The 14,460-nt window shown below is 39.2% G+C and overlaps 1 protein-coding gene and 1 non-coding gene across 4 annotated transcripts; one reads left to right on the forward strand and one right to left on the reverse strand.

Moving 5' to 3' along the window:
* The first annotated feature begins 646 nt into the window (after window positions 1-646).
* LOC117292984 (GTP-binding protein 1-like) lies at window positions 647-13,384 on the forward strand. 3 transcript variants are annotated; one of them, XM_033775172.1, is made up of 12 exons: window positions 647-1,360; window positions 2,501-2,675; window positions 3,575-3,683; window positions 5,394-5,577; window positions 6,103-6,311; window positions 7,289-7,428; window positions 8,077-8,315; window positions 8,947-9,091; window positions 9,893-10,075; window positions 10,908-11,046; window positions 12,326-12,467; window positions 13,019-13,384. In XM_033775172.1, exons 2-12 carry the CDS (start codon window positions 2,520-2,522, stop codon window positions 13,299-13,301), a joined length of 1,929 nt encoding a protein of 642 aa, XP_033631063.1. In that variant the 5' UTR covers window positions 647-1,360; window positions 2,501-2,519; the 3' UTR covers window positions 13,302-13,384. The 3 variants fall into 3 exon arrangements, with proteins under 3 accessions (XP_033631063.1, XP_033631064.1, XP_033631065.1); XM_033775173.1 differs by having other exon boundaries at window positions 2,505-2,675; XM_033775174.1 differs by having other exon boundaries at window positions 647-903.
* Window positions 11,263-11,335, reverse strand: Trnas-aga. Its single transcript has one exon. It is a non-coding gene; the product is annotated as a tRNA-Ser (tRNA).
* Window positions 13,385-14,460: the final 1,076 nt, after the last annotated feature.

The following is a 14,460-nucleotide window of genomic DNA, read 5'->3' on the forward strand; positions in this document are numbered from 1 at the left end:
GTGAGAAAGCTTATCAGTGTTTGTTGAAAGTTGAAACATTAAATCATGACAAATACTTTTGTTATGTTATGCTTATTTATTGTGTCCTTAAAAAAAAACTATTCTGTGCTTGGACCAAGAGCTGTTCAAAGTTATGTTTGAAAAATTAGATTCGGTTTAACCACCTCTGTGAACATGATTGGAACTGCTTTGTAATTGTTGGTGATGAATTGTCTATTTTTTGATCCAATGCAAGTGTTTACGCCTATTTTTCATGTGTCATATGTACTGTAATTGCACAACCCTTCGTCATACGTGTCCCAGGGTCTCAAAAATAAAAGTCTTTGTTTTTGTTGTGAAGCAGCGCCCTCAAGAGTTGACCTTTAGTTGCAGTAAGTATGAGCCATACCAATAATCTTTAAAGGGATGTTTGAGAAATTCACACAAGAATAAACCAAAAGAAATTCTTATTTTTAGACGTTTTTGCACAAAATGTATGCTGGGAGTGTTGTTATAATTTCATAATATTTAATAAATAATGTAAATTATGTATAGAAGAGCAATAAATTGCACGTTTCTTGTTTTTAGTTAATTTAAGTTCCCCCAAAAAGTTCGCTGGTCCATCTCTAGCTGACGATTGCCAAGTATTGCACTATATCGACACAAACACACAGCTTTGATCCAATCTGCTGTCTTCAAAAAGTCACCTTTTCCTGCGTATTTCTCTCCCAGGACTTCCTTATAATTGTTACTCATCCAAGGGCAGCAGAGGTTGCCATTTATTGCATCATTTGATGGAAATATAAAGGAGACGCCAGTTGCTTCAGAAATGTTACATCGATAATGATTCTTTTACCGAAAGCAAGATTATCACGGACAAAAACAAACAAGACCGAGTAGATAGGACCAAAACACACAGTGACAGTGAGTGACTGTTTTATAAACCATTTCATTTTGCCATTTCCCTGGACATCCATATGGCATTACATTACGACTGATTAAATTGAGAACCTCATGAGCAGTTTACATCTGATAAATTCTCCATCAACGAAAATGGTTATTTTATGAAGTTTATGTTGATCATCTGACTGCACGAGACGTGTGAGTGAGCAGCCGGAGCAAAAAGACACTGCCGCCTGAAATTGAAAAGGACTGATTCTCTCATTCTCTCAAGGCAATTTTTTTTTTTTTTTTTTTTCACATCTGGGCTCTGGACTGGATTATTGGAGCATAGCCATAGAGCAAGGCTGGAGTGAGTTCTTCTATGTTATCAGTGCATATCCGTTGTAACAACATTTGACAACTTTAAAGTTTAACGCAGTCTCATGAGAGGATGTGCTTACATTAATTACACGAAACCGTAGGACATTTTAAATACCTGGTAAGTTTGTTTTTTTATTTTAATAAAATAAAATAAAATAAAAACACAACATTTTATTAAAAATAAAATGTGCGAGTATACTCCAGAGGAGGTTTCTGCACAGTATAGGAAGATAAACATATGGTAGGCCTATGGGATGTCAACAAATTTGTAACAAAAGTTGGTTTAGTTAATTAAATACCTTTCTAGGAGGAATGTGCTATTTTTAAATTGCAACCTAAATTTGTTTACACCCAATGGACAACCACAATTTGCCTCTTATTGAAAGCATGACTAGTAGAACTTAAGTATAATGTTTTTGTTAGAAATACAAAAATTCTTTCCAATCTTTATTTATATAGAAAATACTGTTACCTAAGTTGTTTGTCACTTTTCCCAGAAGTTGCAAAAATTGTAACCCTCCATCATCCTGACAGTCACAGACCAGCGGGAACAAAAGCGCTGTCAGCAAAGGAATCACAGACCTAAGCAATTTTGACTATTGTACTGTTATCAGATGGAAAATTTTCTGTATCACACGACCACTTTTTCATTCGATATGAAATAATATGGTATCTAATATACCTCAATGAGATATCCCTTTTTGTAAAAAAGAGTGAAAAAGCGGTGACAGTATACGGAAAGTTACCCTATCAGACTATAACTACTGTACTAGTAACCAGATTCGCCCAATTTTCTACAAAAACTATGGAGTTACATTCTAAGAACACAGATTTGATCTTCAATGCATAATGAATAAATTTAGAACACTTGGGAAAATGTTTGTAGAAAAACACTACCAAAAACTTATCAGAGCCTGTTCCAATTTATGGTTTATGAGTCATGAAATCTGCATACTACAAGATCTCGATCAAGCGGCATTTAAGCCCAACCACTTGCACTGGCAGACTCTTTGCCACATGAATGTCGAGCAAATATATTTATGGATTTGAACAATGGATTGAATTCCAAAAAATGAGCAGCACTATGTTTAAATTAGTTAAATACACTTAAAAGCGTTGTGAAGATGGAGGGTACAATTATCAATAGATCCATTTGTTGGAAAATATGGTCTTGACTGAATACAAATACCATTTCACCAAAACTTTTAGTATGTGAAAACTTTATTTAATATGAAAAATAAAATAAAAATTCCTCCAGAAAGAAAACCAACTTCAAAATGTGTGCTGCAATAGTAAACAACTTTCACCCCGACCACGAAGATGTGAAGTCACCAACGACCCCAGATATGCCAGAGGGTGCTCACCTGTTTGCACCAGAGAGTAGTGACCTAACCAACGGTGACTCACAACTCCTGAATGAACTCTCTGCCAAGGTATGGAAGACCATGACATTTGGATGGAGTGTACTTTTTTTCTCTCTGTGATGCCACTTCAATTATTATTATTTTTTTTTTTAAGCTTAAAGATGCTATGTCAGATTTTTGGCCGATTTGACCCAAAAAGTTTAATTTAAAATTCAATAGGTATTTTGATGGGGGTCGAGAAAGTTACAAGCTTTCATTTGAGCCATTGCTCGCACAGGTCCGCCAATTATTAGTAGCAGTGAAATAAAGAAAGAAGTGCTCAAAATTAGTTTTTGTCGTTTTTGTCGGGATCCCGACAATATATCACGTGACCAATTCTTATGTGTTTTATAAGAAACGTTTAAAATTTTTGTCATGGTTCCTGACCATTCAAAGTAAAAGTTAAACTTTATTTCGTTAGAGCGGGTGAAATACCATTCACTCAAAAAAAATCTATTTTTTAATGTTTAGGGCCCAAAAATCTGACATAGCATCTTAAAAGAATGTTCTCGTTAGTTAGCTGGTTTGTTGACAACCCTGTCAAATGGGCCAATGTGGAATAAGTCTGAAATTTTAGTTTTGATGTTTTTTTATATCATTGACAATTCTATTTTATTTGTTATTCCTGGGATTTGAGGTCCTTGCCCCTTTGCCCTTGTCTTGTCCTTGATGCAACTTCAAGTTTCCTTTACATTTTCCATTCGAAGTGCCCTTTGCAAACAGAAAATTTACTTGCCCTCTCAAAGATAAACCAAGCCTGTTATTATTTAAAATATTTTGGGTAAAGGTAAACACGATTGTTGCTTGGTAAGGTCAACACTATTGTTGCTTGCAGTGTCCAAATCCCATTCTCTTTATTTGAAATACACTGGGTGCCATAATATTTATTTATCAAAGTTTTATTTCACATTTTGTTTCTGAAATTGTAGAACAAACTGGTGAGCCCTAGTACGGAGATGTATGACTTACTACAGAAACAGCTGAAGCAGAGATTAGACGATGGGCAAGGAGAGACGGTGTATGAGATCGGACAGGGCGGTGAGTCAGGAAACACTTTTGTTTCATCCCTGGGGAAGATCAGCCTGCCTAATTTTCACAGAAAATAGCTAAGCACAACCAGAAAGGGTTACCAGCCAAAATACCATGTCTCATGTACAATTTGTGACTGGTATCTTGCTCATATCTGCTATGCATACAAAACTGTGAGCAATATTTTCTGCTTAAGCAGCTGTAAGAAGTTTTGCACAGTGCCTAATTTTATGGAGAAAAATGAACACATTTCCGCTAACCAAAACATTATCAGGATACCATTCACAGATGGTACATGTAGATGAGATGTCATTTTGGTTGGTAACCTTAATCTGATGAGCATAATTCTGTTGTGATTGTGCTGCTTTTTGTGCTTTCAAAAGCAGGTCTGAAAATTTGGACGCTGGACTCAATTTGCAAGTTTAACTTTGCACGGTGAAGATGATCAAAGAACTCTTTTTACACTCAACAAGCCTAATAGTTTATTTGACGTTTGTTGAGAAAGACTCTGCAATATTAGATATACAAGTATGCCACTTAATTCGTAGATGAGGATACAGTTTCGGTTCAAGAATATTGGAACTGAAGACATCTGTAGAAAAAATGGAAATGTGGCCCTCTTCCCAAACACCTAAGAAAATGAGCATGCTTCAGATTAAATTCATTCTTGGTTATTTTTTCCTCCAAGGCGACCCACCATTTGAAACCTTTCAACTGGTTGTGTATTGTGGCACTCTGTCATATTGCAGGTGGCTGGCATAGTTTATCAGTCAAAACAACAGTGGATGATATTGATTGGTCAAACAGCAGAAAGGTTGACTGTGTACTGTTAAGTTGCATTCACCACTTGGTATCATTGCAGACTCACATAGCTTCTCATTCAAAACCAAAGCAGATTATATTGAATGGTCAGACAGTAGGAGGGTTTCCCTTGATTAATAATAATAATAATAATACACGGTTTTTATATAGCGCTTTTTCACGGGGTGTCTCAAAGCGCTTCCGACATTATTACCCCTGGTCACTGGGCCTTAAATCATTCCTTAAAACATCTCAGCTCCCTGGGGAGTATACAGCCTGTGTGACAATTATATGCGCTACATGGCTAAACCAATCACAATAACCATCTCTGCCCTCACAGGTACCCATTTACCCCTGGGTGGAGAGAAGCAATTATAGTTAAGTGTCTTGCTTAGGGACACAAGTGTCACAACCTGGATTCGAACCCACACTCTGCTGAACAGAAGCATCAGAGCTTGAGTTCGGTGCTCTTATCCACTCGGCCACGTTGCCTTTGATCGGACGAGTTGGTATATAAAAAGCGGTTGAAACCGTTTGTTATAAAATACATATGGTTGGAAAGTTGTTTTAAAAGTAGAATACAATGATCCACACAAATTTGCCTCGAAATTGTGTGGTTTTCCTTTTGCTTAGCTAACTAACACGGTCGGCCATTTATGGGAGTCAAAAATTTGACTCACATAAATGGCCAACTGTGTTAGTCGACGAGGTAAAAGGAAAACCACGCAATTTTGAGGCGTATTTGTGTAGATCATTGAATTCTACTTTTAAAACATCTTTCCAACCACATGCATTTCATAACAAATGGTTGTCAAACGCTTTTTATAGACCAACTCGACCGATCCAAGGCAACGTGTTCCTTTAATGTATCTGTGTGTAGAGTAAAGTTTATAATAAGAATTTTCTTCATGCATTTAGGAGATGGCAAAGATGGTGGACTCACCCGCGAGGAAATGGATGCTTCTGTTGCTACCCTGGATTGCTTATCTCAGTCACTAGGTGCAGACATAGTCTTATTGCGAGAGCGCCAGCTAGAGACTGGTTTTGTTGCTGATTTTCTGGTGAGGAAGCGTGCCGATGAGCGAGACTTTGTTGAAGTTCGGTGAGTAGGCAGTTTTTCTGTCATTATTTTGTTGCAACCTCAATGACCTTAGCTTTCACTGGTGGGTTATTGTATGCATGTCAGGATACAACACAGGCCTTGAATTTCATATTTGAGAGGGCAAGGTCATTTTCATTCTGCAAAGGGCATTTCCATTGGAAAATATTTAAGTCAATGAGAAACTTTTGAAGGGGGCACCAAGGTCAAGACTAGGGCAACAGAGACCATTGTCTCCGTGGCCTTTATGTAATTGTATGCCTGGTGTAAATCACTGTTCAGGAAAGTACTCAGTACTTTCCTGAGTTCTGTGAACAAAAATCCACAGGCATATCACTCTGGTGATAATTGGACTAGATGCTGCGGTACCTACTGCTAAAATATAAGATTCAAATTGCCTCTAGCTACTGGAAAATCTTGGTGTTTTAGTGGTAAAGCAACTGCTTAAGAATAGCAGAGGTCAATGTCATGTATTCAAACTGAAAATCTTTCCTTAAAAATAATATATATTTTTCCAATCCATGACAGCGTTGCAGTGGTAGGCAATGTTGACGCCGGTAAGAGTACATTATTAGGTGTACTCACTCATTCAGAGCTGGACAACGGTAGGGGACTGGCCCGCCAGAAGCTCTTCAGACACAAGCATGAGGTGGAATCGGGGAGGACAAGCAGTGTCGGGAACGATATCCTGGGATTCGACAGCAAGGGAAACGTTGTGAACAAACCTGATACTCATGGTAGGTTTAAAGGCTGTGGACACTATTGGTAATTACTCAAAATAATTATTGGCATCAAACCTTTCTTGGTGACGAGTAATGGGGAGAGGATGATGGTATAAAACATTGTGAGAAAAGGCTCCCTTTGAAGTGCCATAGTTTTCGAGAAAGGAGTAATTTTCCACGAATTTGATTTCGAGACCTCGGATTTAGGACTTGAGGTCTCAAAATCAACCATCTAAACGCACACAACTTCGTGTGACAAGGGTTATTTTTCTTTCATTATTATCTCGCAACTTTGATGACCGATTGAGCTCAAATTTTCACAGGTTAGTTATTTTATGCATATGTTGAGATACACCAACTGTGAAGGCTAGTCTTTGACAATTACCAATAGTGTCCAGTGTCTTTAAGACCCTCTTGGGCAGCATGTGCAGGGGTTTCCTTTAATTTGTTTGTTCAGTTGCCGGCTGGCGAGTCAACCAAAATTCTGGATCGCCCGCAGGTTTTATCACTAGCCCACCTGTATTGACACACACAATTTCTCAGGGGAAAAAAGAGGAAGTGAAATTTGCGTTTTGGCAGGATTTTATCCCTTAATTTGTGCCCTAAACTATACTTTTTCCATCAACAACCATTTTTATAGATTCGTAATTTGAGGTTGGTTGTTTTTTAAACTTTGTTTGCAATAATACCTTTGAGAATCAACTATCGATCGACAATGCAAATTTAAAAATAATTCAATGAGCTTTGCCCTGCATTGTCGTCTGTCGGCGAAAGTTGTCCATGTTTGATTATAGACTTAATCCAAAGCTATGTATTATACACAGTCTGCAGGCATACTGCACAATGTACGGCTATTCTTTACTCCGTTTGTGAACTTGTACTGCGATGAAGTCTAGCTAAGATCTTGTCCTGTGCACTACATAAGACTTAAGTATTATTTATGCAATGTTTCTAACACCCAATATTGATTTAATTCTTCTGCTGACCAACAGGTGGGAATCTTGACTGGTTGAGAATATGTGAAACCTCCTCCAAAGTCATCACCTTTATCGACCTCGCTGGACACGAGAAATACCTGAAAACAACCGTGTTCGGAATGACGGGGCACGCACCGGACTTTGGAATGCTTATGGTAATTTTCACCAAATCATGGCCAAGTTTCTTAGAGCATCTTTAAAAGCAGAAAATATTGCTTAATATCTGCTAAGTAACAATTTGTAGGACACCAGTCACAGATGGTAAACGTGTTATGGGAAGCATCTTGCTAAAGCAGCTTTATGCAGATTGGCCAACATCATGAACAATCAATGAAATTAAGTAAGTTTCCCACTGAAACTAGCACCAATTTATAAAACCATGAGCTGTCTGACCTTTGACCTTCTAAGCACCTAAAAGAATGGCAAGCAGAAATGCGTCACCAGCCAAAATTTAATATGGTTTTGTATGTGACCGGTTATCAGGTATCCTCTCATTTTTTTGAAGCAAATTTGCTAAGGAGCAGGGTCAAATTTCATAATGCCTGTCTGCACAAAACCTGCTAAGCATAGAAAAGTATTGCTTAACAGAAACAGATTACCAGCCAACACTCCCTAAGGTTTACATTGTGGCAACTGGTACCCCACTCATTTCTTGTTTACTAAATAAATTTCCTAAGCTTTAACAGCTTAATGAAATTGGGCCCTAGTTTCGCCAAGTAGCCCGTTGACCTAGAGAAGACTAGAAATAAATTTACTTTAAACAAGAAAACCATTGCTTTTTTTTTTTCCTTTTTCTTCATTAGGTTGGAAGTAATGCAGGCATAATCGGCATGACCAAGGAGCATCTTGGCCTTGCGCTGGCCCTGAGTGTACCCGTCTTCGTTGTCGTCACCAAGATCGACATGTGCCCACCAAACGTCTTGGCAGAGACCATGAAGCTGCTACAACGAATTCTCAAATCTCCCGGTTGCAGAAAGATCCCCGTGCTTGTCAACAACCACGACGATGTTGTCATGGCAGCAACAAACTTTAGCTCGGAAAGGTGAACTATCCTAAATTGTTTTGTAGAGATCCCTTATTTTCAAATGCTAATGTTCTGTGTAATTAAGAACTTGACAGTTTGATAATGTCGTTCTAAAGATTACTGTATTGTGTTTAATGAAATTATTCCCAATATTGAATTTTAGTACCAAATTCTGTAAGCAAAACATTGATTGCCTAATAATAAATAGTAATAATAATAATATGAACAAACCATTCTTATATAGCGCATATCACCTTGAGGTCCCTAAACACAGAGTGTAATGCTCAGCCCTGCATTGAAATTGGGTAACAGCTGTTCTGCATCTGCTGAACTGCTGTTCAACACTTCTTGAAGTTGGAGTATAAAATCGTGTAGGGTTGTGGGTGCACATGAACACTTTACAGGACATACGAGATCTAAGGCTTCACATCCCATCCACAAGATGAAGCAACAATGGTGTCTTAATTAAGGACACAAGTGTCATAACCATGGACTTGAACCCACACTCTGCTGATCATAAACACCAGTGCTTGAGACCAGTCTGCAAGGCTGCTCTACCTTGACACGCCACTTTGTTCGGATTACAATGAAATTGTTGCATTCTGTTTGCCAAATTAAAGAGTTATTTCCTTTATTTCTATTTTTACAGAGTGTGCCCGATCTTTCAAGTCTCCAACGTCACCGGAGAGAATCTACCTCTACTTAAGACGTTCCTCAACCTTCTCTCAACCAGAATGCACTGCGACGTCAACGAGCCGGCCGAGTTCCAGATTGATGAAACCTATTCAGTGCCGGTAAGTCATCACAAGTGACATTTAAACCTTTCTTTTTGTTGTTCAACCCAAAACTATTTGTCAAATTTACCCAGTCAGTTTCCCTTTTGGTTTAATACTTGATATTTGCAATGTCAGAGCGATCTTCAAATAAATCCCTTCTGACTCCCCCAGTTATCAAAACCAAGTCGTATGGTTCCCGTTCTGTCCAATATGCAGCAGTTCAGTTATGAAACAGTCTTCCAGAGGTTTTCAAACAGGCTAAGACATCAGATCAAATCAAAACCCGGTTGAAAACATATCTGTTTACTTTGTACAATAATTGTTGATTTCCTTTTTACAGTGCATAGGGACCTCATGGTGATATGCGCTATATAAGAATGGTTTTGTTATTATTGTTATTATTATTATTATTATTATTATTAATGAAAAGTAGCATCCCCTTAAGGTGATCCCTCCCAATTTGTATCTTAACTTGGGTGTGATCCCCGGCTAAACGGCAGATACAGGTTAAATGGCTTCTGACTGGCACCCTGAACAAATGTTATTTACAAAATAGGGAGAAGGCCAACATTATGGCTACATAGCTCAGGTGGCAGAGCGCCAGCATACTAATCCAGAAAATGTGGCAGGTTCAAATCTTGCTCTAGTAACTTTGTCCTGAGTATACAGTGCCAACACACATTGGTGTATATGGGTAAAACCAAAATTAATATTGTTTATCCCTGATGCAAATTTCCATCTATTAAACTTTGTCTTTGTTCTTGTTTGTTGTTATATGTCGTTAAAAATCACTTGGAATCTGTTGATTTGGTTGTGTAGGGTGTGGGAACGGTTGTATCGGGAACGACATTAAAGGGTCTGATCAGTGTGAACGACACATTACTCCTGGGCCCCGATCCCCAGGGGAACTTCCAACCGGTCATCGTGAAGAGTATCCATCGGAAGAGGATGCCGGTACGGATAGTCAAGGGAGGACAGACCGCATCCTTTGCGCTTAAGAAGGTTGGTGTAAGAAGTCTTGTCACAACTTATCTGAAACACAGAAAACTTGGTTTGGCTTAGATTTCAGATGGCTGACTCTAAAAACTTGCGAAAAATTTCAATGGATCTCTAATCAAAATTAAACACCTTTAATCACAACAATTTCAAAGATTTAGTTCATAACCTGAAAATAAAATGAAGGCTGTGTGTTTATTCTCAGAACAAGAAGTTTCAAGAGATGTACCTATGTAATGAAATATTTCTGGAAACCGACCCGTTTTCATGTAGCCCTCAGAAATTATTTTAGGTCAAAAACTTGTTTCTGGTCTGGTCACCAAAACGCACCCCAGGGGCTACTGTCTAGGCCTAGTACTTTCAAAACGCACCCCAGGGGCTACTGTCTAGGCCTAGTACTTTCAAAACGCACCCCAGGGGCTACTGTCTAGGCCTAGTACTTTCAAAACGCACCCCAGGGGCTACTGTCTAGGCCTAGTACTTTCAAAACGCACCCCAGGGGCTACTGTCTAGGCCTAGTACTTTCAAAACGCACCCCAGGGGCTACTGTCTAGGCCTAGTACTTTCAAAACGCACCCCAGGGGCTACTGTCTAGGCCTAGTACTTTCAAAACGCACCCCAGGGGCTACTGTCTAGGCCTAGTACTTTCAAAACGCACCCCAGGGGCTACTGTCTAGGCCTAGTACTTTCAAAACGCACCCCAGGGGCTACTGTCTAGGCCTAGTACTTTCAACAGGTTTTACCTAGTACAGTGTCTGTATTGTGACTGCTTTTTCTTACCTTGTGAAATAATAAAATGAAAGGATTGACCATCGTTCTCTTTTCGTTCCTCTCCCAGCAAATCAAACGTTCCCACATCAGGAAAGGTATGGTGATGGTCTCGGCCCACTCCAAGCCAGAGGCTTGCTGGGAGTTTGAAGGAGAGATTCTGGTATTGCATCACCCGACGACAATAAGCACTCGCTACCAGGCCATGGGTAAGTTCTGAGCGGAGCACTCAACGCTCACCACTGGGGGACCCTGGTTCGATGCCAGGCTAAGGCCATGAGTAGAGTTGTGTGTTGATAGATGTTAAATTTGCATCGGGGATAAAGAATATTAATTTTGGTTTTTACCCATACACCGATGTGTGTTAGCACTGTATACTCAGTACTTTCTCGAGTCCTGTGAAAAAAAAATATATCACAGGCATGTTACTCGGGTGGGATTCGAACCCACGACCCTTGCAATTCTAGAGCAATGTCTTACCAACTAGACTACCGAGGTTGCCCGGCAGCTAGAGGCAGTTCGAATCCTATGTTTTGGCAGCAGGTACCGCAACGATAATAGATGTTAAATTTGCATCGGGGATAAAGAATATTAATATTGGTTTTTACCCATACACCGATGTGTGTTAGCACTGTATACTCAGTACTTTCCCGTGTCCTGTGAAAAAATATCACAGGCATGTTACTCGGGTGGGATTCGAACCCACGACCCTTGCAATTCTAGAGCAGTGTCTTACCAACTAGACTACCGAGGTTGCCCGGCAGCTAGAGGCAGTTCGAATCCTATGTTGTGTGTTGGTTCTCCCCTATGCCACATCCCCTATGGGTTTTTGGGGGAGGGGGGGGGCTCTCTTTGGGTTTTTGTCCCTGTGGAAAAATCGACCACTTTTGATCTCTGGCTGTGCTCCATGTTCATGTTGCTGATTACCAGAAACTCCTTAGTTTACCATTTGTGACTGGTATCCTGCTCATTTGTTAGCGATATTTTCTGATGAAAGGGAAGGTATACATTTGGTAATCACTCAAAATTCATGGCAATAAAAACTAGCAGCTTTTGATAGTATAAAACATTTTGAGAAATAATTCACTTCAAAGTATTAGTTGATATTCATAAATACCTAAGACAGTTTATCCATTCTGATTGGTCTAAAGGGCATCACAAGGTGTTGTTTGAATGGATGATATAACACAAGTAAAAAGTGTTATAACATGGGCGTGACACGCGCGCTTGCACCTGTGCGTATAAGACAGTTTCTTCATTCCTATTGAAAACCTCTTCACCACACATTGATTCCCTTATTCATTGATTTTTTCAGCGGTATCTCAAAAACGCATGAATTTTTGTGTAGTAGTTTTATGGTATACATCTACATTTATATAGGAATAAAACAATCAAACAGTTCCAAAAACCAACACTATACTTTGCCTTCAACCATGAACAAAGTTCGTCTTTTATCTGACCCAATTCGCCTTCTTGTTTTCTTCTCAGTTCACGTCGGGAGCATACGACAAACGGCATCCATCATCTTCATGAGTCAAGAGCATTTACGAACTGGAGACAAGGCCCAAGTTCGCTTCAGGTTCATTAAGAACCCAGAGTTTCTTCATCCAGACAGTCGCATGGTCTTCAGGTGAGTCGCCATCTTAGACGTTTCGATCACTGGCTCTGACCATCTTTTGGAGAATGACAGTCAGAGCACACTGATCGAAACATCCAACAGAAGCCGGCTCTTCTGAGAGCCGCTACTACTCACAAAAAAAATTTCGTACATGGTGTCACCGCAAACCTTACTTAGTATTTTTCCAGTAAGCCCTAATAAAGTCTTATTTTACACCATCTTTGGTCATACTCATTTGTAGAAGTGTCGTGTCCGAGCGGTTAAGAGCACCGAATTCAAACTCTGGTGTTTCTGATCAGCAGAGTGTGGGTTTGAATCTTTCAAATAGCAAGATTAAAAACCAAAGGTACACCCTCCCTTTAATATTCACTAAACTGTGGCTTAGATGAATATTTGGATGCTCTAGAATTGCAAAGGGCGTGGCTTTGAATCCCACCCGAGTAATATGCCTGTGATTTTTTTCACATAGCTCAAGAAAGTACTGAGTATACAGTGCTAACACACATCGGTGTATATGGGTAAACCCAAAATTAATAACTTTTGTTGACGTATTTGCCTTTCAGGGAAGGCAGAACCAAAGCCGTGGGGCGCATCACCAAGACTCATCCCCACGTGTCGCTCAACGTTCTCAAGAACAAGCAGAAGCTTGGGAAGGGCAGAGGTCAAGGTGCTGGTCCCAAACCACCGGACAACGTGCCGGGGAGGTACGCTACTGGGGGCCCGGGGTCACGGGGCGGACGCCGAAGCCGCCACCGAAAGGCCAGAGAGGCTGGGGATGATCCCGAGGAGGACAGACACCATGATGAAGCAACGGCGAGCTCGTCTGGATCAGGGACTCAAGTATAGCACTACGAGTAACCCTTAAAGGCACTGGACACTATTGGTAATTACTCAAGATAATTGTTAGCACAAAAACTTACTTGGTAACGAGCAATGGAGAGCTGTTGATAGTATAACACATTGTGAGAAACGGCTCCCTCTGAAGTAACATAGTTTTTGAGAAAGAGGTAATTTCTCACTCAAATCATAGACTTCAACTAAGGCCTTTTATTATGCATCTGTAGCACACAAAGTAATGCAACTAGGGTTTTTTTTTTTTTCATTATTCTCTTGCAAATTTGATGACCAATTTAGCCAAAATTTTCACAGTTTTGTTATTTGATGCATATGTTGGGATACACCAAGTGAGAATACTTGTCTTTGGCAACTACCAAACATGTCCAGTGCCTTTAATAAAAACAGAAAACACTGTGTGCACAGTGCTTTTTTAAACCAGTGTATTGCAAATAATTCTTATCATTCATGTTGAAGTAATTTTTTGAGAAGTGCTTCTTTTTATTTAACTTTTTTTTTTTAAACTTCCACTTTTGTGGGTAATTTTCAAACCAATTATTTGTTTTTGTATGTAGCTTTCATTTTGATATGTGCCATGATGTGGGTTAAAAAATAAGGGGAGGTTTTAGAGTGTTTTTGTTTTCTTTTATTTTCTTAAGCCAAGATTTTTAAATTGCAATTAGTTGATTTTACACGGTGATCTTTGTTTTCACACCATTGCTTGAAACAATGCCCTTGCAAGTCATGTCAGCACACAGGGTAACAACAAAACAAAGGAGGTCAAACTTTTTGGGGAGTAACAATATGAATGGTTTTTTTTAATAGAATTATAGAATTTGCAAAACTGAAGTGTTACCATGAGCTTTTACCCTTGCCAGTAACAAACGAATAGTTGAATCTCGCAAAAGAAACAAATGCTTTCTTGCAACTAATAATGGTGGTGTTTTCTTGCAAATCTAGACAAAACTTCACGTTTTATAAATCATAAAGACAAGTGGAATGTTTTATTATCTCCCGTGATCTTTTTAATCGTCTCTGGTGATGGCCTAGCAGCAGTCATTTGTAGGTTTCAGAAGAATATTTTTAACCAGTTTTAAGTTTTGATGACTAACAAAATTTGTCAAGTCGTTGTCACTTCTTCTGTGAAATAAATCAATTAAATAAGTTGAAA

Source organism: Asterias rubens, chromosome 7 (assembly GCF_902459465.1).
Source record: "Asterias rubens chromosome 7, eAstRub1.3, whole genome shotgun sequence".
NCBI lineage: Eukaryota > Metazoa > Echinodermata > Asteroidea > Forcipulatida > Asteriidae > Asterias > Asterias rubens.

What these genes read in the sequence shown, in the direction of transcription:
- LOC117292984 (XM_033775172.1), top strand. Translation starts at nt 2,520, where the DNA reads ATGTGTGCTGCAATAGTAAACAACTTTCACCCCGACCACGAAGATGTG. An exon ending in TGAATGAACTCTCTGCCAAG is followed by an intron (nt 2,676 to 3,574) that starts GTATGGAAGACC and finishes CTGAAATTGTAG; the next exon opens with AACAAACTGGTGAGCCCTAG. An exon ending in GACAGTCGCATGGTCTTCAG is followed by an intron (nt 12,468 to 13,018) that starts GTGAGTCGCCAT and finishes TTTGCCTTTCAG; the next exon opens with GGAAGGCAGAACCAAAGCCG.